The 25,030-nt window shown below is 37.3% G+C and overlaps 1 protein-coding gene across 8 annotated transcripts in view; it reads right to left on the bottom strand.

The window, feature by feature from the left end:
* Positions 1 to 156: 156 nt before the first annotated feature.
* The window catches only part of EBF1 (EBF transcription factor 1), a 272,964-nt gene continuing 248,090 nt past the window's right edge, over positions 157 to 25,030 (bottom strand). For 4 of the 8 annotated variants that reach the window (XM_051794246.1, XM_051794247.1, XM_051794248.1 and 1 more), the window contains exons 12-16: positions 12,441 to 12,506; positions 11,668 to 11,845; positions 9,986 to 10,165; positions 7,533 to 7,727; positions 157 to 2,789 (exon numbers count right to left, since the gene is read on the bottom strand). In XM_051794246.1, coding sequence (XP_051650206.1) covers positions 2,758 to 2,789; positions 7,533 to 7,727; positions 9,986 to 10,165; positions 11,668 to 11,845; positions 12,441 to 12,506 — 651 coding nt within the window. In that variant the 3' untranslated portion in view covers positions 157 to 2,757. Of the gene's footprint in view, positions 2,790 to 5,914; positions 7,168 to 7,532; positions 7,728 to 9,985; positions 10,166 to 11,667; positions 11,846 to 12,440; positions 12,507 to 25,030 lie in introns of those variants that run through there. The other 4 variants (XM_051794241.1, XM_051794242.1, XM_051794243.1 and 1 more) reach the window with 1 other exon arrangement.

Below are 25,030 nucleotides of genomic sequence, written 5' to 3'. Positions count from 1 at the left end.
GTCAAAGGATCTTTGGACACTGGCTTAGAGACTACAAACATTGTGGCTAAGAGTGGTGTCAAAATCACTAGGACTGAGTGGAGTTCTACAAGAGTAATCGACGGTGTCACTGGACAAAATATGGCTTTAAATTTGATTACATTGTCGTGCTGTTGCTTTACTATGTGAATTAGAATAATCACTTGGAATACAGAGAAGCAATAAACTGATGTCTCTCACATTTTCCAGTTTTCTCTTCTTTTATTTTCTCACCATGAAAAAAAAAAAAAAATCCTGTTTTCTTCCCTTCCCCCCAAAGATCACACTGTGACATTCTAGTGAAAACCATTGCAAAATTCATACAGGAAGCATGCACAGTTGCAGCATCGTTGTAAATGATTTCTTGCTTGACTAGAAAAAAGTTATATTGTTTTAAGGTAACAAAACAGTTCTTTTGTGCTTTTCAATTCCTTTTTTTTTTTCTTAGAATGTTAGTGATGATTGACAGTTCTGGTGCACAGTACAATGTACAAGTGAAATGAATATGATTTGCATTGTTAAGGCATCCAATCTGCTGGTTTATATTTATGTGAAAGACAGAGAAATATACAAGCAGACTTAAGAAAGAAAGTATTTTCATTGAGTTCTATGAAGTTTCTCCCCATATTTAATGCACAAAAATGCGTCACTCCAAAGAGGAGAAATCCCATGCATATTAATAGAGTAAAACAGCATTAGTTTTTGTTAAGCCTCAAAAGCAAAGGATACATTTTTTTTGTAAATCTACATAACTAAATGCTACAAGAATAATATGCTACCTTTTGCCATATATTGGAAAAAACTTCTTAACTTACAAATAATACAAAAATAGACAATGGCTTTTGGGTGGAAATTAAAAAAAAATGGAAGCATGGTTTTAAACAATACTAAAAAAATCAACCCTATAAATGAAATGTATTAAAATCACATTTAAACAGCTAATACAACGGTGAATGACCAAACAAATCAGCACTTTTCACATAGCAAACATACACAATAAAATAAACTTGTAGGGGACAAAAAGCAATGTACAAATTCCAAAGATAAATACATTATTTATATGGATATTTTACAAAATCCCCCAACAAACAAACAAACAAAAAAACAGAAACAAAAAGCTTTTTTTTCTTTAATTAATTTGCAAGTATGTGCAAGCTAAAGGTAGTGAGCTCTTTTTGCAAAATATGCAGTAAAATTCTTTTTTTTTTTTTTTGTGGTATTGAAAAACTGTCTTAAGACATTAAAATGTATAAATAGAACAACAACTTTGGCAAAAAATCACAAAAAATCTACAGTATTTATAACTACATACAAAACACAACAGCAAAGAAAAAATATCAGGTAATGCATCTTCAGAGCTTTGCTGCCTCTTTGACTAATAGTTTTTAAGAACACTTCCCAGATAATGATAGCAAAATTTTTGTAAAACAGAAGCTATGGTTTTGATTTGAAACCTTCCTAACAGCCCCTACCCCCCCCCCCAACCTCATGTTTCCATTCACTATCCAAAAGCAGTTACCTGTTGCTTTATATAGTATGATACAGACTGAGAGGGTCGACTGATACAGGAATGATCCCAGTGGGAGGCTGACGCAACCTGTGCTTTTAGGTGGGGAGGATGGGGAACGGCATCCGGGGCTGTTCTCATCCTGCCCCATAAAAATAGGCCGAGGGGAGAAGTGCTACACTGAAAAACCCCACAGGGATGGCCACAGTCTGTGTCCTCAGGCCAAATCCAAACGGTGTTCCCAGCGCGGCTCAGGCGATGCTACGCTTTGGGAAGGCCACTCGTTTGGAAGGAGTCTGATACATCAGCTAAAGAGAGAGCTGTGCTCACCTAATTCTGCAGTTTTAGCATCATATCTAGAGGCACTGGATTTTCGGTTCAAGAGCAACGTGTTTGCTGTTTGCATCCTTACTTTCCCTTTCACCAACGTTTTGCTGAAAAAGGTTAGACCTTAGGGCCCCCTTCTAACCTGGTGTCCCATGATGAACTTTTCCTGTTGCATTATTTACACAATTATTCAGCCTGATATTAAAGACAGAGGTTCCTCATCCCACCCTCATCATCCAAAAATATCAGCTTTCTAGGGAGTGAAACCTATTTAATTAGAACATTAAAAATGCATCATATTAGCAAGTCACCACTGGATAAGCAACATATATGAGCCGACCCTTAATTAAATGGCCATAATTCTTCTACGAAAAACTAACTGGCACTTCTATTCTGTCCCATACAGACTTGTATGTAAATGACATCACTCCATTTTTTCTTTACACAGCTTTAAAAAAAAATAATTCATAAATTAAAAATGTGGAGTTTCATCTCTAGTGTCCCTTGTGTAATTGTATGATTTATAAAAGACAAATGGTGTTGAGTTAAATCAAGCCTTAAAAAAACACAAAAAACCAGAAGGAAATAAAAGCAAGCCCCCACCCCGCAAAGAAAAAAAAAAGTGGACTTCTTTTTTTATCAACATACAATAAATATATCTCCCAGGTATTTGGGATGGACAACATGAATCAACACCTTGCAATTGTAGATTGTTAATTTCAGTATTTGCAAGGATGGTGATTTTTGTTTTGTTTAAAAATCTGCAGTTATTGTAAGATCCTTCTTTATTTCTTTTTTATTTTTAAAAAGGCCTGAGTAAAAAGTTCCACTCTGGGACTTGTATCAGATTCTCTCTGAAGCAGAATTCAACCTCTTCATTAATAAAATTCTTCAAGGCAATTCTTTCACATGGGGGGAACAATCATGCCAGATATAGCTGTCAGAAGGAAAGGGGTGGGGGGGAAGAGAGAGAGAGAGAAAAAGAGGGGGAAAAGGTTAATTTTCTGCATTATCAAGCAACTTTTAAAATCCTCAGAGCTTTAAACATTTACTAGAAATGTATTCAGCTGTACTTTGAGTTAAATTTATACATAAGTATCATTCATAAGAGACAACTAGGTACACAGTAATCATGGGAAGCCTCCTGACTGGAAAGTGGTTTAAATTGCAAGTGACTTGGCTGAAATTACTGGTTTTCTTGTAGAAATTACTGGTTTTCCCCAATATCAGTATCAGACCCCAACTTATTTTTCTGATTTTAGTTTCAAAATCTTGAAATGGACAGGAGGCCTAAATTTGACCCAGCCATTGCCATGCATTCTATTACTCATTTAAAAGCAAAGCAGATATTTGCACCACACATAAGAAAACAGCTGGAGTCCCGCAGGCCACCACTGTTAGGGACCTGGAAAGGTGTCCCTTGCATTGTCACACTGACATGGGTCATTCTCCTATGCTAGTTCTCTTACAACTTCAGTGTTCATCCCTGGGACTTATGTATGTCTTTCCAGATGCTCAGAAAGGGACTTAAACTCTCAAATCTAATTTTCAATTTGAAATATATCCTTATGTGGTGGGTTAGCAGACCAGCATCTGATGATTTTATTACACTTGTAGCAGACACCACCAACTACATCGAGTGAGTCATATGTTAATGTTTATTTAGAATATTTTCTCTTTTGTTGGCTAAATTGAATCACCACTATTTCTTTATTATGCTTCCTAGCCTCACTGCTAGGAAGCATAATGGTATGAAACCACCACCTCTCTTAAAAGGGAGACATTTATTAAAAGTCAACAGGTATAGTCTTCCAAGTAGTTTGACTTCCAGCTTGATCTCTCTGTATCTGCTGGGGACAATGCAGACCAAACATACCAAGAGTCCAAGTGACATACTGTGAGCAAGCAGGTCATTACAAGGGGTAGTCATGCAAGTTTATGATGAAAACTGTAACAACAATGTGTCCTTAAAATGCCAGTTGTACAGTTATTTGCCAAGAGGTAGAAAACAGATTTGCCTTCAGGTTGGTGGCACTTCATGGGCACATGATTTAAATGCTGGAACTGCCTGCCATTGCAGACATCTGGACATGTAATTTCTTAAGGAAGAACTCAACCCTGTGACTGATGCTGATTCATTGTGCTTTAATTACAGCTGCAATTATTTGATAAGAACAGAGCCAAAGTAAAAGACTCACAGATTTGGGGTTGGAGGGGGAGAGGAGGGAAATGTTTTCTCCACAAACACCACCATATGTGCAAGAATTACAAGTCTAATCAGCAAGGGGAGAACAGCTCGAGTAAACTGCACTGATTAAATGAAATAAAATGAGAGGAGAAGGCGAGAATGCAAAACACATCCAGCGTGTTTGCAACAGGCCATCCTCAGAGGTGACATGTTGCAATGGCATTTCAATTATTGGAATTCATCATTCAGCAATGGTTTTACATGGAATTACTGAACTGATTGCTTCCACCCCACATAAGGGCTCTCCAAGGAGCTGAGAATGAGGATGAAAGGGATAGAGAGGTGAGTTAAGTTGCTTTAAATCCTACAGGAAGACACTGATGTGTAGAGGACATTGGTGCAGAGAAAGGCATAGCTGACCACAGAGCTCCCTCTTTTTCCACTCAGGTAAGCAAGGAGTTGAGGACATGGGAATGGGTAGAGCCTTCCTATATGTGATGAGTGCAATAGAGTTAATCCTCTGTACATACTACTTCAGCATTTTTTTGTGCTTTTCAGCCCCTTCTAAATTCTAAATGTATTGAAATTTTGCGTTAGAAAAAGTATCTGTTCTTCAGAACATGTCAAGATATTATCCCACCAAAAAATTCTCAAGCTAAAAAATTCATCAGAACCAAATCAATCTCACCAATAAGTGGTCAAGAATTGTGTCTCTTGGGACAGCACAGCTGTGTATCCTAAGAGCCAAAAAAAGGTGAGATAACTGCAATTCCTTCCTTCATGGTTTGGGCATTTCCCTGTGGTTACTGATCAGACATGCACCTTTTGCCATTGGAAACAAATGCCACAGACACTCATTTTTTCAAAGCATTATTATTTTTGAAGAGCTCTGAAATTCTGAATTAAATTACAAGGCAAATGGCAAATGATATCTTTTCTGCCTAAAAGCTTTGATATTTCCATTCTTTGCAAGTCTTCATTTACATCACTCCACTTTTGTTCCGTAAGTGCTACATCTAGTCATGCAAATTCTCTCAGCTGTAGCATGTTATTGATCCTGAAAACAGAGATATCAGTGGGAAACAATGTAGGTATGAGATCACACCACCTCCAAAAAGGGAGGGCAGAGAGAAGAGAAACTCCAACCAATGGCCTTTATTTCTTCTATCATACACTAATTTGTATTTGCTGCTAGCAAATTACAGAAATAATGCATTTTGGGTTTTACAAAATTGCATGGCAAAGAGAACAACAGATAAGCCTAGCTGCTGTTTTAGTGAGTTACTGCTGATATCTAAGCTACATAAGGAAAGCTTGATTGCTTTCTGATGTATCCAGAAGCCCAAGAGAGGTAAGACAGCCTCCTTATACATGGTTGTTTATTTAAGCATTAAGGCACAACAGGCAGTGCATCTCTGAGTGATTATTACAAGCCTCAGGTGGTGTCAGAAGGCATGGGACTAAAGGCTGTGTGTCTTTAACTCACCGAGAAGTTCAATGATGACCGAAAAATGAACCATCTCTTGGTGTCTCATTCCTATTATGAAAACTGAATTGCTAAATAAAAATTAGGGAAAACACTCAGATCCGTGTGGTTTCTGGGCATTACAGGTGTGGTGGATGTGACATAATGAGGAGGCAATCAGAAAGCCCCAGTTGTGTCCAGTGCTCTCAGCTCATTCCATAATTGCTTTTCATAACACAGTACATGGAATCTGAGAATTCTGTGTCTTGTGAAAAGAAAAACAGTGCCTGAAAAAGCTTTCTCCTGTTACTCATTTTTTCTCTCCATCCGCAACAGCAAGTTGGGACAAGGTAAAGAGAGGAAAAAACATTAACATGTTCAAAAGCTTATTTTTTTTTTAATTCAGATGGAAAATATTTTTAGCTGTTGCTTTTAAAATTTGTAGCCTGTCAGCAGTGCCCAATCTTTTAAATGTCCAAAAACGAATCTCCTAAATGCTACAGCTCATCTGAAAATTTTGTTGTGTTTAATTCCTGACACAGTTTGTATTTACAACAGTCTTGATTGAAGGTATCCAAGTTCTGCATAAACCTTCCTGAGTATTTATGCAATTTCTGAGCGTGTGTTTGTGCACCTTCAAGAATTCCTCTTCCCAATTCACCAGAATAACATGCACTGAGGGACAATGTTTTCCTTCAGGCACAATAGATCCCAGCCTTTATGAATTAATTCCTTCTACTCTGCTTGCATATAGATTTTTTTTTTGGCTGTTAATGGTGTTATCAGCATTATCCCTTCAAGCCCAGTGTTTCTCTTTCCAGAGGCCATACAGTGACATGTGGAGTCTGTGGAACAATATTCCCTTGCCTCTGCACAGCTCCTTCTGAACCTGGCTTTGACAATCATAGATTTTATTTCCCGCTCATGCTCTTTGGGTAGTTTGCACAGGCATGTGGAAAGGAAACAGATCTCAGATCTGGTGGAAGCACAACACATACCACAAAATCTTTCCCACCTCTGGCACTGTTGGAGGCAGCTGGATGCACCTGCTTATGGAAACTCCTGGATCTAAGCGAGCATGAAAATGTCTCTCTCAGCACACTAATGCACAGTGAGGGAATTACACAAGAAGGTTTAGGCACCATGTTGTAAAACAGGTTGAGCCAAACAATGAGGTGGGTGGTGCTGGGCTTTGCAGCACCCTCAGTTTGACAAGCTTTTGTCCATCACTCCCTCACCTGCATCAACACTTCAAACAGATTTAGGTGCTAATGCTGGAATACTTGTAATGAGAGGGGAAGGGAGGCAGAAAAGGAGTAGCCCCTTGATGCCAGCAGTTCAAAAGGCTTTCCAAAAGGACCTGCACCATTTATGGAATTAATTGGCACAGAAATAGATTAATCAGTGGAAACTAATGTTTGCCCTGGTACGAGTTAAACTGGAAAATGTTGCTGTTAGTTTGTAATGCATCTCCTATTTATGAAAGGAAAGGTTTGTGCCAAGCTCTGTAAAGGTCTATTTGCTCTCAGTAGGATTTCTGCACAAGTGTACTATGACAAAGGACAAAAAGGAAGGGAAGATTGAGTGACGTACTTCAGGAGAAGGCCAGCCCCTGGAGAGACCCTGCAGTGGAGTACTTGCTAGAGTCCACAAAAGACTGGTCTGATAAAGGACGACAACAGGGAATAAGAGAGGAAAGAAAGAAAAAGGACGGTATTAGTAAGCTGAAATATTACTTGTTTTTATCATAACAGTAGGTCTGTGCTTTAAAGGACACAGCCTCTCAATTCAGCAGTATTAGTTGAGTTAGAAGTAGGGTGGTTGCCAAACACCTGCACGGTACAAGGCGGGCTGGTGGTGGAGTCCAGTTACTCTTTACAGTAGGAGACTTTGAGACAGAGACCACCAGGGATCCCCCACTGTGTTCTATCCCCTTTGACAACTCAGTGTTGCTTAGAGCCTTGCAAGGCACTGGGAATTCACAGTTTGAGAGCAGCCACCTACTCTCCAGACCGGGCTTCACGTACCTTGCAGGCTGTTGCCGTTGGTGCTGGTGCAGGTGGGAGGAGGAGAAGTTTGCGGTCTCACAACAGGTGCAAAAGCACTCTTCTGTTTCACTGCTGAGACCATGTTGGCTGGTGAGAAGGAGAAAATCCCAGAGGAACTGCTACAGTTCGAGGGCAGACTAGTGGAGGAGGCCATTGTCGGACTTGATGGCACAACTAGAGGAAAAAAAAGACCCCCCCAGGAGGCATTTCTTAGTGTTCAATAACAACAGGCTGCAGAAACAAGAGAATTCTGATTCTCAGATTTCTCAGATGCTGTCCTTTTTTTTTTTTTTTTTTTTTTTTTTTGAGATTGAACTGAGCCTTCAAAATGCAAACCTGCTATATAGGAAATTCAGTTTTTAAACACAGATATCCTTAAACCGTAATTTCACCATATAGTGGGATAAATATCACTGGTTCATGTATTTGTCATTGAGGTTTTAAGTGAATTTGTTTTCATGAAATGAAACCCACTACTTTAATATTCAGAAACCACTGCCAGTTTCCCCTCTTATCCAACAAAAAAAACCCAAAACAACAACAACAAAAAAAAACACCACACCAACCTGAAAACAAAAGGAAAGGACTAAATGTAAGATCCCATACTTTCATTCATCTTCCTGTTTAGAAACTGCTTAGATACACAAGTGGGCTGTGAATAATTACGTATTATAGAGTAAAATTCTGATCATATGGGCTTTGAATTATTATTTTATTTGCATTTACGTAGATAAAAATCACCCTATTTAAGTTCTTATTTGAGAATCTGATATCATATTTGTTAACACTGAGGAAATCAATTAATGGAAATTAAATGTTCAAAGTTTCACAGTCTGACAGATACAATCTTAGTCTGAAGTCACTCTGTGTCTGGAAGTACTTGCTAAGGGAGAGCAATCAAAGCACCTAAATTGAATTGCTACTATACAGCAATTAGTTTATTGATTTAATTAAGAATGCCACCTTTTAATTTTCAGGTCATGATTGAAGCATTTTCTGATTCAATGGATTAGGCATTAGCAGAATGACAGATTTACCAAGAAAACCTCCCAAAATATAAATAGAAAAGAGAACCAGGGCTAGAAAGTGAAATGCTATTCTAAAGAGGACTTCGTTCATAAATATGAAATAATACACTGCTGGAGTATTTTAAATGCATTACTGGCATCTGCTTCCAAAAGGAGATGTCTCATCAATCATGTTATATTATGAATTCAGAGTGTGCAGTTTCTATGACAGTAAATCCAACTTAATAAGTAACGTACTTTGTAACATTACATGTTACATTATTATTAAAGCACAAAAATAATCACTGGTTAGCAAGTCACAGGTTATAAGTACTCATTATGTGGGTAAATAATTTCTTCTAAATTTGCAGCAGATAAGAAACCTTTAAGTTATTTTTTTTTGTCAGGTTTCCTATCCCCTTTTTATTTCTGAACTCTAGCAATGCAATTCAAAATAATTCATTACTGCTGTTACACCATTAACTTAAATTTGATGTGTAAACCTTGGTATGTTCATCAGTCTGTTTGTCGTGTTCATGCTACGGTCTCAGCCTATAAACCAATTTATATGACAAGACCTTCCATCCTGATTCTGCTGTCAGCTTTCTACAGATGTCAGTGGAATCCTTTGTGCCACATGAGTAATGTCAGAGGAACTGGGCAGGTCCCGTTCATTTAATGTTCTCATGTGACCAGGGACTACTGAGCTGAGTGAGCAGCTGCAGAAGAGGTTCATAGGCCTCTACCAATAGAAATGTATTTATATTTAAACAGGTTACTAAACCTTTAATATCAAAATGCAGAAACTTAGTCCTACACATAAATATTTCCGTAACTGGGACTGTGGACCATAAGCTCTTCACGCCATGGAATATATGATTTGTAAGACTTACATTTTTGTGGCATCCACTGTACAGACACTAAAACACAAACTCTGAGAGCCACTGTCACATTGCACTGACTAATACTAAGCTCTCAGTGAAGTCAAAGTAATACTACTTAAAAATCAAATGGAGTATAAGCAATCAAGCTTAGGCCAAATAATATTTCATAATTTTTATAAAGGCTATAAAGATATTTGCTCAGAAGTCAATGGTGAGGACAGTGTTTCTTATTTACAGAGTACAAGGTAAGTTATGAAAGTATCAGACCAAATCATGAGAGATATTATTATTTTTAAGCTGTTATGAGACTCCCAATTAAAAATTATGATGATGATGATGATGACGATAAACAGCGAAGAGCATTTTTGGCAATGGTAGTGTCTTCAAAGTGCCTCAAAGGTCAGTGCTTTGGAGAATAGAGAAAGCACCAAGATCTGTTTCAAATGCTCAAAATAGAAACTAAATATTGAATACCACAGGAAAGTCACCATTTCCTTCTAATGAAAATGCGCAAAATACAGAAAATCCATGTAATACTCACTGGCATAGGGAGAATTGGCAGCAGATCCATTCAGGAAGGTTGGAGAACCGCCTAAATTTGACATTCCAGCATTCCCATAGCCGTTCATGCTTGTTGTGACAGAGTTATAATTTGTCTGCTGAGGGGTGGTGCTTGGCACGTAGCCATGAGGTGACACGCTGCTCGAGTTGCGAGTAAAACCTTGTGTGGGGAGGGAATACATTTAGAAGTTGGTATCAGCCCCAGAACAGTTTCTTACACAAACAGCTACAAGCAAGTGACTGTGGTACCAAGGCAGCAGCTTAGTCCAGCCATGGTGTGCACAGGGAGGGCCAGGACTGACCCCCACAACCACCAGGCAACCCCAAATTGTGAACCCTCCCTGCTCCAGGTCACTGCTGGGTGGAGGAGGAGGAGAAGGAGGAGGAGGGAGGCTGGAACCTTCAGAGCTCCTCAGGCAACCCATGCCCTCGAGCAAAGATCACCACTGGGTGTTAGAGGAACACTCAGCTCTGAAAGAGCTGTTTGTAGGAAATGGAGTAAACATGACCTACATTTTCAAAGTGAGGAGCAAACAACAACTCAAGGTATGTTAAAAGCACATGGTTGTTGTTAACCCTTTTCTGATGTCACTCTCAGTTAACACATCTCATGCTAGATGCTCACTGCACACTTCAGAAAATGTAGAGTGTATTTCTCCAAGTAGTGGGATATCCTTTGTCTTTTTGCCCTAGTCTGATTATTATGTGGTAGAAAATGAGTATCGAATTTAGCAGCAAGTTAAAATTTGAATCTCTACTTAATTCTGGAGATTGCATTTGCAGAAACTCATATCTAAATATCCATAAAGGAAGATTTGTTTCTGGAAGCAGAGAAATACAAAATGCATCTTCACTCCTGGAAGAAAAAAATGCCAATTTTTCTTCCTACCACACAGCACATCCACAAAATATTTTAATCTAGAAATAATTTCCATTTTTTTAGTGTAATGCAAAATAATTTTGTCAACTCCCCTAGAAAACAGCCTTATTCTAATATTTTCTCATTAAAGTGAATTTTTAAGTTGGATAATATATAGAGCTGAGAAAAGGACTGTGGAAAATGCAAACGGCTTTTACAAAAATGTATTTCACCTATTTTTTATTTTTAACTGTAGGAATTAAAACAATATTGATTTTGTACAAAGTGAAACCCACTTTATTTTAAAAATTAGAAAAGCTCTGAAAGTGTCTTTGTAAATATTTCTATTCTTTGCTCATTGTAAAATTTATAAAAGTCTCAAACTCTGAGAAAAACACAGAGCCAATATTATATCCCCAACTAAACCAGACAAATATTCAAGGGATAATTTTATATTACAAAGAAGTGCTACACAAGGCCCAAATTGAGAGATCATCCATGCTCAGGAAAATATATAAGCAAGTACTTAAGATTAAGTACATGCTCGAGTAATTTAAAATTAGTGGGATTTAAACACAAATACAAGTATTATACTGAGCAAAATGAAAAGCTTTGAGGAGATAGGCAGAAGTGCTTTTCCCAAGTTGGGGCAGCCCCATTCCGTGGCAGCCCTGTGTCATTCCAAGGGTGTGGACAGTCTGGGATGGGGCTGCCTGAACCACCCCCCTGCCTCTGCTCTGAACGTTCCCCTGACTTTTATCAGAAAAGGTTCATAGAGAGAGGAAGACGAGTCTTCTCCTGACCCTGGTTGGTGGCTTGTGAGGCTTCGGAAACATTGACAGCTAGTTGACCACTAAAGGAGTTCACTCCCATCATTCCTGCATGGACTGATGTGTTAGCAAGGGCGGGGAGCTGGTTGTGATTGCGGGGGACACTGTAGAGCGCTTCTGCGATGTCTGCGGCTCTTTTCAGGATGATTTCCTACAGGATAAGAAGGGGGGGGAAAGAATAAAAGAGTTACCAATGCGACTGACAAACCTTTTCTTACAGACTCAAATGAAACAGTTCCCTGTCCAAAGGCAAAAACTAGATGCTTTTCTTTCTACAGCAGCGAGCTGACTGAGAGCTAATGCTTATAAGATCTGCTGCCTTGTGACAAATCCTGACATCTGTGGTAAGGGAGTTGGAAGTCTCAGTCCCAACGGCCACACTTCTGTATAAAAAGACCAACTGGCAGAATGGGGCTGCAGCCGAGCCTTTCTCCACCTTAAAGCTGTTGTTAGGGTAAGATTGAAAAATCACTGGTGGCAAGACATAATGCATATCATCACCCATATTTTATAGTATCTGGTAAAAGTGGGCAAAAGCCTCCAGGGTTAATAACACATTGCTTTCACGAGCACTAAATTCACACCCTTTAAAAAAGAAAACAAGCAAACTAAACCCCACTCCAGATATGACATTGCCCTCTACATTTATTCTTCTCTCCCACTGTAGTATTATATACCTTTAGCCCCCTATCTATACATCTAAGACATAGCCATGTTAAAGAATTGCTGAAGTAGAATGCATTTACCTGGTTATTATGTGGCATACCATAGAGTGCTTCTACTAAATCAGCAGCCCTCTTAAGTATTACTTCCTGTCAATATAAAAACAGATAGATTCTGCTGAGTTCAATAAACTCTTTGTGAGGAAAAACAAATATTAGAATCTTTTATTCTGTTCTATTAGTTCTATTAGCGTTTTGTGGTAGGTTTTATTTTTTTTTCCTCCCACCAGGTAAACCTTAATTGTAACAACTCTCAGTGAACACTGAATGGTGTTAAATCACTAGTTCATCCTATTCACACACACGCTTAATCAAGTCGAAAGGTGAGAATCACTGGTGCTGCAAAATAAAATACATCACTCAATTGTCTCTACCATCTGCACTATAAACCACTCATCGGTTTATTGCAGAATACAATCCTGAGGTCATTTACTAGATTACTGCAATCAATGTCATTCAGAGCATGTTATGAATCCCTTCAATGTGTTTATTTTATTCCTAATTGCATGCTGCAGGAATTGTGACCTTACCCAGCAGGCCACATTCAGCAGATATCCAATCAGTCCTATGCTACTGGTGATGTAACCTTTCAACTTCTTCAGTTTGTATCCTGATACCATGGGTCAGGGTAGGATCCACGTACATAAAATGATGCCCAAGAGTAAAACACATGCAGTGTGAGAGAACAGCCCAGTACCATGAAGTGTTTTCTGGAAAAATTCCCTGCATGGACAGCAGAATTTAAAACAGTCTGGGATTTAGTTCTCCATTTTGGGCAATTTTTTTCCCTTCAATTTTCTCATTTGTTCCTTTTCATTTAATATGTCTTAGGTCATTTCTTACTGGCATTCAAGGAATAATAGCATTTCCTGTGTTCTTAAATTTTACAGTGTCCTGATAATAACCCTGATAGAAAACATAAAACTGCATTGCAGAATTAACTCAGAAGAAATTTTTTTCTTATTCTTTCAAAGCATCTTTCAAAGCAGATTCCCAATTGCCTGATCAAAACCGGTCAAGAACATCCTTTGAGTAAAACAATGTACTTTTGTAGTTCCCAGCCCCTAAGTACTGCTCTAATATTCTAACAAGATGCTATTCACCATTGCATATTTCTGCAGGTAGCTTACAAAAATAGTACCAGTTCTAACGATTTTACAGCTTTCTACAAAGTTAAACTTTTAAACTTAAAATATTTTACACAATAGCCATATTTTATACCAAAAAGAAACAGTAATGCTCAATTTTCATATACTGTAGACTCTGATCAGAAAATAGAGATATAATTGCGTTCATTTTGCTGTCACCATAACCTCTTCAAAAATCCTTGAACAACTCTTCAAATGACAAGCTTTTAGATGCATATTAGCATTTTTTTCAATTTTAAATTCTCTATAATATAAGATAAAATAGTTGTCATACTGAAGTAACTACTTATGACATATATAATGTCCTAAATTCAAAAATGAGATGGAGGATTTTTGTTCTCCCAGTAAACATTTAGGTTTGCCTTCTGCTGCACACACCCCTGTCTCAGAACACACATTTGAATTATTTTCCACATATGAAGTGAGATGTGATACATAATTGATGGATTTTTAAATCACTACATTTGAAACAGATTCTGAGTTAAGTTGCTACAGCCTCTTTCTGTTGGTTTTTGCTTGGTTTGTTTGTTTGTTTGATTTTTGAGGTTGGTGTTTGTTTTCTGCTGTGACCGTTGTTTTACAGTGGGGTTTTTTTGTGTAGCTTGACCACAGCAGTTAGCAGTATAATCATGGACAGACAGACTACAAACAACATTCAGGTACAAACAATCCTTGTTCATCAGCACACTGACTTGCCCTTTTTTTCCTCACACTGAAGATGCAAACCAGAGAAGAGCAGAGAAGTTATTGAAAAAATTCTATCTTTCTCAATCGATGATTTTAAATGGAAAATTACTGCACAGGTGTTTGACTTTGCAAACTAGGATTTATTTCACTTCAGTCGAAATTGTTTGCACTATATATTTCACTGATGGAAAATTAGAATGTGATACAGAGCCCACAAACCGCTTTGGAATATTGTTAACCTAAGCTGTCATTATGCCAAATTACTAAAAAAAAAAGAAAGTTTAAATAGTCATTTCTGCTCTACCTGACTAATCATAGTTATTTATGTAATGCTGAGCTAAAAACCCTAGAATGCATCTAAAAAGAGACTGAAGACCATGTTAGAAAATGAGGTAATTACACAGAATCTTACAGCTGCTCTACCTAGTGTAAAATATATTCCAGTTCTTAAGCACTAGAAGTTCTTTAATGCCATATCATATTGCATGTAAATAAAACTAATTGTCATGATGGTTTATTGAAACCTACTTGACAAGTAGCATTCAATTTTCTTAGCTAGTCAATGGTTATATTTTTTCAACATTTTCAGAGTCTGTAAATTTGAGTTTCATACTTTCTCTAACAATATTTTCACACAATAAAAGCATTTCTTGTTTATGACATTTTCAGATCACACAAAGTAGATGTTGCACAAAAAACCTCCTGTGTCAAATAATGGTCCCTCCTGTTCCAGAGCTGACGGTAGTTCTTATAGACACAAATTAGCTTTAAAAACACACAATAAGATGCTACCACAGACATGCTCAAGATATTAACTTCTTGTTTTCTGAATGCATTTTAAATCCTTTGCAGCTCTGCCTAAATTACAATAGAAGCCACTGTTAAGACTCCACATACAAAGGAGCCCCAAAAGTCCTCTATAAGTTAGAGCAACAGACCTTGCAAGGTGCTTGGATTGCGGTGACCAGAAAATTGTTCTCACCTCCATGTCATTACGCTCACAGTGAAGCAGCCCCCGAGCATGTTTGTGTTCGGGATCTAATATATTGCCTTTCAATCAGAGCTGAGAGCCACTGAACACATAGACAGAACATGACGAGCAGGTCAGGAAAGCAATAAAGATTTTACAGAGCTGTCCAAGGTGCTAAATTTACTCAATAATGGGTTTGGCACCATAGTGTTAACCTCTCATTTACTACCAGTTTGAGGGACTAAATTGAAGTAGCTGACTTCATTTACCTTGAAATGTATATTTTATGACATTATGTAAGTAGATTGAAAGGGCACTGCAGTTTTAACAATTTAAAGGCTAGAGCATGTTTAAGATGAAGCTTGAATATTTATCGTACATTGCACTTAAACTATATTGTATATTAAAATGCATTGATTAAATTTGTAAAAGGTATTATAAAAAAGGACAGCTAGTATAAAAGATATATGTCTTTTAAAATCCAATTGATACTGCAAGTTACCACTGCAGTGGTGACAGATAAACAGATAGAGAGGTGGACAGAGCAGCAGACAGACATATCAAGAAGTGAGTGAAACTAACATTCTATAAAAGGAAATCTCTGCATAAGCTCAAGGTCTGCTATTCCAGATATTCTTTTGTTCACAGCAATTTTTCTTTGCCTTCATCTCAGAAGCCTAGATTTTCATAGCAGTAAGTGGGCATCATGTAAGGTCCTTCCAAATGAATATGCAAGTGGAAATATTTTCTGAGAGAGACAGAGTTTGACTAAAGCTAATATCTAATTTATGGGGCCATTTGTCAAGGAAGATCCACTCTTCTATTAATGCTAAAAGTCTGACAGTTTTTGATTTAGAATAAAGGACTTTGCAGCATTTAGTTAGAGCTAAAGTGAGGGTCTCTTTCTCTCATATTGTGTTTCAAATGAGCATTATTTTATTTCTGTAAAAACAACAACTGAGCAAATATTATTAAAAGGAAAAATTACTTTGGCAATTAAATATGATGCATTAGAACACTGCAGTCCATGCAGCTACACACCAAAAATCCACAGATCATTTTTATTCCAAACTGAAGCTGATTTTCTATGGAGGGATTTTGACTTTTTTAATTTTTGAAACATGAATGCAATTAAATATTTTGATCAAATTTTTCTTCTGAACTTACTAAGGGGTGCTTACATAAGCAAAAAAGGGCCTGGATAGTGAAGTTTACTGCAACTTTGCCTATTTCAAAATCACTGTAGAAAAGTGATGATTTATAAAATCATATCAGAATGAGGCTTTTGAAGCACAATGACTGAAATTCAGACTGAATCCACTTCTGACTGAATGTACCTTGAACCCTACAGCACCTCTGCAGGTTTTGTTGGAGGCACGCATTCCCTTCAGGAGGAATTCATTAAGATCATGAAACTTGCATTGCGAGTTTTATCATGACAAACACACTTTGTGTTAGATTTAAAAGAGGGGGATATTTCTTCTGGTGACATCTGCTTACTTTGTTTTCAGAAACTAGTGAAAAAACCACACTCTGTGTCCCAAAAGGGCCATGAGTCTAGTGAGATAAGGGGTATCTAGAGCTACTGAGTTGTTTGTTTTAAGTAACTAAATTAGACAATGTTCAAGGTACTTGTTAAATCTAAATGAATTTTGTCAAGAAGAAGCTGACCACAACATATAATACTCATCAGCCACATACTGTATTATTGAGACCACCAAAGGATTTATGAACTTGTGGAGGGCGTGGAGGGGAAGCTGTTCTAGCATACTCTGAGGCATTTATCTTATGTGTTGTCTAGATATCATATCACCTTCTAATGCTCTTTAGCATTGTAATACAAGAGAGAGCTCATTCATCTTCTGAGAGGGTACTTAGGGATGATGATGTCATTCATACTTCCTTGACTCTTATGTCTGACCTCCTGGCTCTGCCTTCTAACTTCCTACTCTCATGGCTACTTGCAAGAAAAAAACACTTCTGCAGAGTCAAAATGCTCAACATCAGACTCCAGTTCACTTCTTCACCTTGGAAAGGTCACATTCTGAAATTTCTAGACAGAATTACAATAATTTCCACTCAGACTTTCCCTTTGGTTTTCAGTGGGTGAAACTAAAAATGTGATAGTGAAGAATATGGGTTAGAACTAAGTTTTAAACTTATACTTAAAATTTGTGTATGCATTATGTTTTAAAAGATAAAAATCATGAACACCTCTTTCAAGTGTAAAGGCAAATCCAACATTTTGGTAGAAAGACATTTAACAGGATTCCAAAGATCTAAAATGCCAGTCATCAAGCCTGCTATACAAGAGTTTCAGCCTGTCCAGAACCTCCCATGTCTCCACATCAACACTGAGCACTGCATTATTGTATCATTTTCAGCAATTATAGTTTTATAAAGACTCGTAAAAGCCATTCAAAATGTAAAGATCCTCCATTTACTGTAAAACTGAAGGAACTGTGCCAGCCTAATGGGAAGTATAAAACAATAGGGCCATTTCTCTAAAAAGGTATTTGTATTCACATAAAGATGAAAACTTCTCCAGCAAACAAACAACTGAATTGTTTCCATATATTATAATTGAATCATACCAAAGAAGTAAACACCATATAGGTATTACAAAGCCAGGAAGGCAAAATGAGAGTGAAAGACAACCTACTTCATTTGAGGGGCAAAAAAACCCACCTTCAGCTTACCACTGCCTATAGGATGGCAGTACACTTAATTCCTGCCACTGAATTTCACTGGCATTTTCCAGAAAACAAGTCTACAGTGGGAGCTAGAACCTTAGCCTTTCCAAGCCATTGTAGTCTCATCAGCCTCACCCAAACTGAAAATCACAGCCTAAATCTACAGCACTAAAAACAGTCATGCATAACCTTACCACCTGCTCCACAATGAGCCAACCTTATGAATAAAATATAGAAAGCCTCCATGAGGCAGCAGAAAGAACAAACACTGAAGTGCAAATGCAAGCACGAATCTTGCCATAAACATTGAGAATCAATGATTAAAACACCTCTTAACCACAAAGGTGATAAATGCATGGCAACAGGGGAAACACACCCCATCCAAAGTGTCTTCTTTGCAAATACTGCTGACAAAAGAAGGAACAAAATTATGATGATCACCTGTAAGTCTGCCCTTGCAAGTGTCCCATCTTACCACTATTGTCTTCCCATTAATATGGTGTACTTAAAAACTAAAAAAGGTATCAGCCTCCTTTCTTAACCCACACTACTCATGCTGATGGTCTTCATTTCCATAAATGATGGGCACATAACAATGGCAACAGAAGTAGTAGCTAGCACAGATGTGTACTTCATCTAGATACAGAGTAGCATGGAATAAACCAGCATTAATATTGTTGGTTTGGAACAACTCTTTGAATAAACCATCAGTTGAGAGTCTGGATGCTCCTACCATATTATCATCAACTGAAGCATCTGGCAAGTAATTTGGATAGTTTTGTTGCCAGAAGCTCTGGAGTTCTCTGCTAATGTCAGATCCCTAAAGTGAGAAGAACAGGTATGTGAGAGCAGATATGCAGAACTAAAATCACTCTGCCAGGACATAAATCATCTCCTTTAGGGACTTTAGGGACAACAGTGACATCATGACTCACATCTGTGTCCTCTGACAGCTGTAGAACTTTGTTTCTCCTAAGTATGTTTACAGCATGTCTTGCCCCAATCCCTCATTTACCAAGAAAAGGCATTTACAGCTACTGGCAGGAACCCTTCAGAGCTGTCAAATTTTAACTCATGAGGCCAATCTACTTTTCATGTACACAATGCAGGGCTGGTACATATTACTACATTGTACTCTTGTATCTACTCACAACCTACAACACCTGAACTGAGAGTTGGTGGATGTCAGTCATATTTGGGACTCACTAACATTGCCATGAAGAAATGAACAACATGGTAATTCCCTGGCATCTCCTACAGCACTTCCCAGAGATTATCCTGCAAGCTCACACTGTGAGGATCTAAGGACAGATACCCTCAGTCTGAAACCTGAGAGATCACAAGAGGAAACACATTTTCCACACTCTACAAAAGGCTGCAGCATTTATCCCAGCATGTAAAGACCAGTTATTCTGCATACTTTTCTTCAGTTATGCAATCCCATCATTCATACTATGATCAGTTTGTCATATCCAGTGAATCATTAGAAGCCAATATAAGTGAAATATGAACCAGAGCACAAATAGGCAAGTCTACAAAAACTAAATTTGATATCTAACAGAAAATCCTTCACCCACTTCCTTTATAGAAATTCCTCCTTCCCACCAGGTTAGAGTGACTCATACTATTCCTATCTATCTAGACTACCAAAAGATTATTCCCAATTTATCCATGAACATATAAGCAAGCAAATGACAATATTAGATTATGTTCTTCTATTTGATCTCAAAGTTTTGTCACAATGATCTGAAAGCACACTTTGCACTTTAAATTTTCCTTATGTGTCTCTGCTACCTTCAGCCCCTGGGCCATCTTGGACAGGAACCTCAGGCATTTATTTTTTAAAATTTACCCCAAACTATTTACCCCAGCACCTACAGTACTTTGAAGTAGATGTTCTTTACTGAAATTACGTTTTTAGGCTTGGGGATTTTTTTTTGGTTTTACATATGTAAGATTTTCTGATAGTTCTTCCTCTTGCTAGTATTAACATTCCTATTTCTTGGAAAACAGCTGCAGATGAGAATTGTAAGGGAAAAAAAAGAGTTATTACTCAAAGTCTTCTCCTGACCATTTTATACCCATATATTTTTGGGAAATTGTCAACATCCCCTTATGGAAGAAGAAAAATGTTTTGAATTATCTGAAGGGTCTGGACTTAGGTAAACTCTGAAAGAATTTGGAAAAATGAACAGAGGCACTAAATTCTGCGACTGTCATTCAAAGATACTGCGCAGGCTATTTTAGAAGCTTTATTCTATAGATCATATTATTGTGCCCATTAGAAAAATTCCCTGAATATGACTGATTAAAAAAAGACTAAATGTGGTTTGTGTGTGGTACAATGTAGATATCAAAATATGGATCTGTATGAGTGAAAACCATTTAACTTGGCAAATAGAGAGGTTGAGATCTATTTTCTATGATTTGTATACGCAGAGACTTTCCAAACACAGGTGAAGTTGTATCACTTTTAAATTTGTCTCACGTTAGGTCAATTCTAGACTCTATCGTGTTGCATCATGATGATGATAATTCATTTGACTGCATTTAAATCTACAGAGAGATAAAATTATGTTTGGTAGGGCAAAGCAAGAATTCCTTATGAGTTAAATCAGAGGAACTATCTAGCAATTAAAGTGTAAGTTGTAGATATGTATTTTGTCAATTTATTTTCAGAGTTGGTCTTTATTAATGCATTTACCCACATAAATCTCTAAGTATGCCAAGTTATGTCTTTTCCATAAAAGAAAAAAAAAAACAAGTGTCCAATCACATTCAGTTCAAGACCCACCCATGTTTTCTTTTAATGAAGGATAAAAAAACACCAACAAAGTAAGCCAAACTAAACAAAATTTCCATCTTATCATTAAGATCTGTGAAACTGTCACTTCTCTGGCTTCAGGTAGGAAGTGTGAGTAGTTAGAAATGGAGAGTTCAGATTACTTTTAATAGCAGGAGGAAAACTGAAAAAATAAGACACATTGAAATTCTGACCTATTCCATTATATTCTGTGGAGAGTGGATGCATAAAAATGTTGAAATAGAGACTGGAATAACGTTGGTAGGTTTTAGTATTACAGTTAAAACACTGCTCAGTCATAACCCCTACAAATGACTTTCACTTACATTTTATCATCGGTATAATTAAAAGAATTCTCTTGAAAGGGGCATTCTCGTTACAGCCAAGGACCACTTCAGACTCAATTGAAATGAAAAGACAGGCCAGAGATTAGGTGTAGATACCAAGTGGTAATTTCTAGGGAAGCATAAAATGCCAAGAGTGTAACAACCATATTTTATAACTGTGTGTTCAAAAGACTTACAGTATTTTATTGTACAAAGAGAACTTGGCTCAGAAAGACGACTTCAATGAAGTTACTCTGATCAGATATTCTAAAAAAATTTCAACTTTCTCATCAGAAACAAAAGATATTTTGTTCCTGATACTGTTATTTTTAATTTACAGTCTTAATATTCAGTGAAAATTATCCCAAGTAAATATAAATGTTGAATAACCATGTATTTAAGAAATTAAATTTATCCAACATTTCACAGGGTTAACACTATATTTCTGAATACACCTCCACAATGTAAAAGCTGGCACAGCATTTTACGTGATCTAGGGCTTCTTTTTCCAGTGGTGAAGGAAAAGTATTACCCTTGTCACTACACCAACATATTTTAAAGAATCACTTCAAAATACTGATTTTTCAAAATAAATCAATATTTCAGTAACTTTTTTGATCATAGCAACCTCTTGGCTCTCATGCTGGTTTAAAGCCAAAAAAATGAAAGAAAATTCAGATTATGAAAATATTAGTATTAAATATTTCCTACTTATTAAAAATACTTTTACACACATTTTATTTCTCAGATGCTCACATTTGGAAAAATTAAGCTTCTTTATTCTGCCAAATATTTGGACTTCAAGATGCTATGTCCAGGTGAAATTGTGAATCTAGCATTAAAGACACTTAGGTCATCCTAAAGAACAACATTAACAAACTCTAAAATTTCTGTATCTTGGATCACCCATAACATAAAAAAAAAATGGGTTACATATATGTGACACCACTTTAAAAAATGCTTCTATCTTTTTTTCATTCTCCTCTCAGCAGATGCATCATTTGTCATCTATAGTCACAAATATATTCCAAAATGTTCTTTAAAATAAATCCCAAGTGCATATCTGTGTTTGTACAAGTAGGTTGAGATTGTGCTATTGTACTTCGAGGACATTTCAGTCCGGTTGAGTTATATCACCATAAGTTACGTGATTGACTTTTACAACAGAAAGAAAAGGTTGTACTCAAACAACTGTTATTGCTTCAATGGGAAAAAAAAAATCAATGAAAGTAAAATGAACAAGAGATTTTGTCCGAGTTGCAGTTAATGCTACTGAAGAGCTATGGATATTAAAAGGTCAACAAATAAATTAGTCCAAGTGTTATGAAATGAATGATTTGGCTTATAATTGTATTGAGTGCAAATTGTTCACTGCCTATTAGACCAGGTAATTTTTAACCATGGTGCCTCAATTACTGTTCCATAAGCAATAATATAGTTGTAAGAGCCACCAGTTCGATCGAGTGACCTACGAGACACACCAGGACAGCTGCCTTTGCTATGATGGATCACTGAGCCTGATCTCCAAATGGTGCCAAACCTTCCCTTCCTCTGAGATCTCATAAAAGAAACATTACTGCTTGATTCATTTTACCAAAATGTTTGAGTTTTCTAGTGTCAGCAGCTGGGTATAGATTGTGAAGCTCTGTATTTCTTAGAAGAATTACGACAACAGGCATCCTATTGCTTCCAGCACTCTCTGCTAAATGGCATCATGATGGTTTGGAGGATGTTTTTTTCTGCCACTCAATTGGACTGTGTTGTGAGAAATACACGGCAATCATATTTTACATCACCACGTAAACCACTGCATAACACCTAAAACTAGGCTAGAAATGGAAACTGTAGGTGAGATTACAGACATTACTTCACACTTCTGCAATGCCCTCCGTTCAAAGATCTCAAAGCACCACTTTAATGGGAACAAATTAAACTTCACAACACACTTTCTAGGAAAATATTCTCTCTTCCCCATCTTCATCAGAGACAGCCTTAAAGTGTAGCTGTTTGGCTGAAGTTACAATGGTCTATGGTTACAACCAAGGCAAGTTTTGTAGGCTAAGGTAATATCTTTTACTAGAGAGACTGATACAGGCAAGAAAAGCTACAGTCAGCATGCAGGAAACAAGGATGGGCACCGAAAACCCTGTTTTACTCCAGTTATATCAGTTAGTCTAAGATATTACAATTCCCTACAAATCCTGATAGTCTTAAAAAGGAAAAAGAAATCAATCTGATCTTGCTTTCGTGCTATGAGGTAACATCCATGGCAGCAGCTGTGTTTCCCCATTGCTCCTCAGGGCACGGTGTTCCCTGTGAGCCAGGGCTCAAAATATGGCAATAAAGGGCTCTCCAGGCTTCCCAGGACTGGGCCTTAAAGGATTGTAACTATGCAGTAACTACACAGATCTGCTCTCTGCCCATATATAAAATAAACCGAAGATGTAAATGTAATTCCTGAATTATCAAATAATCTGTGCAGGAGAAACCACAATAATAAAATCCTAATTAGAATAGATTGTACCCCATACAACCAAATGCTGTTTATATTGTCACTCTGCTATATTTTTGATAAATCACTACATTCAAACAGTCTGTTGGGAGGGTGATTTTCCATTTCATCTCTCCATTGAGCAAAAATGTGCCATGTGACTGGAGTCTGAATTTCCATTTCACCAGCATACAGTTGAACTGAATATTATTTGGCACAATACAGTGTACAACTGAGCCACTAAATGGCTGATTTACTAAATTATTATTAGATGAGCTCTTGCTGTTCCAAGTGAAAGTGCAGTCACTGTCTCTCTTCATGGTGTGTTCAAATTGTTCTGTGTTTAAATATTCAGCATGAGGCTAATGTGAACTGATGAAGTGAGACTACAAACGCTCACTTTCGGTGCAGATAGGGAGACGGAGATGCAACATATCATGTGGCCTGCAGAGGTGAAAATTATTTATATTTAAGGATGCTGCTGCCTATTTCCATTACTATACAATATTCTTAATTAGTTTTGTGCTTGATTCAGGAGTTTGGAAATGTAGCTAGAAAACAGCTCCAAAACTGAATTAGCTGTGTGGCTATGGAAGCATCAGAATCCTGGTGAGGTGGTACTTGAGCCTGGATCTCTGTCAATAAAGTGCATGAGCTGCCTCTGCAGTCTCATACTTTGCTACCTTTAATATTTGAGCTGTAACTTAAAAGTACTACCTGTGATTCTGACCTGAGCATCAGAAATCCTAGAAATTGTAAAGGACTGACCACACTGTGTAATTCTATGACTTTCTGAGGTGAAGGGAGCTGGGGAAAAAGGAAAAATATATATATATTTTAAAATGTTTTAAAAAAAAGAAACAATTTCTTTACTGCCACCTGCTGGAGTTGACAATAACCCTTTGTCCCACTAAAAGAACAAGCAGCCTCACTCAGAGGACAGTTACCATGAGCATTTAAAATACTGTGATCCCAGACACTTACAGTAGATTAGAATTTTTTATTGGTGCTATGTTGCCATAACAACATAAAGACAGCAGATGACTTAAGCTAAGCTTGCAAAGCAAAAGGCTGCTCATCTGGCAGTTAAAATGAATACAGTTCACTTCACAAGTTCCCCATATGGACCCTTAGTGTATGGTAATGAGGATACCATATGGTGGGAGAAAATGCACAGAGAACAATTGTGCTCCACTGGATGAGTGAAGTGAGCGGGAAGTTATGAGGAAACACAGGAGAGAGATTTGTGTGTGTGCTCTCTAACTCAAGGGTTTCTTTCAGAGGGGGGTTCTCTCTCTTCTTAATCTTCTTCTTAATATATACATGCACAGAAATGACAGAGAAACATATTGTACATTTTTCAACATCATTCATCATAAACTGTCAGCTGTGTTTGTAAATCAGCTTGGTAAGATCTTAGAAATTTGTAATTCTTAAAAGGTAAAAGTGCTAAGTTTTTAGACAAAGTGCAGGAAAATTTAAGCACTTCTGACAAG

The sequence above is a fragment of the Manacus candei genome, unplaced genomic scaffold (assembly GCF_025592945.1).
Source record: "Manacus candei isolate 608988 ecotype Guabito, Panama unplaced genomic scaffold, ASM2559294v1 h1tg000037l, whole genome shotgun sequence".
Taxonomy (NCBI): Eukaryota; Metazoa; Chordata; class Aves; order Passeriformes; family Pipridae; genus Manacus; species Manacus candei.
Note: the sequence above shows the minus strand (reverse complement) of the source record. Positions and strands in the feature narration are given on the sequence as shown.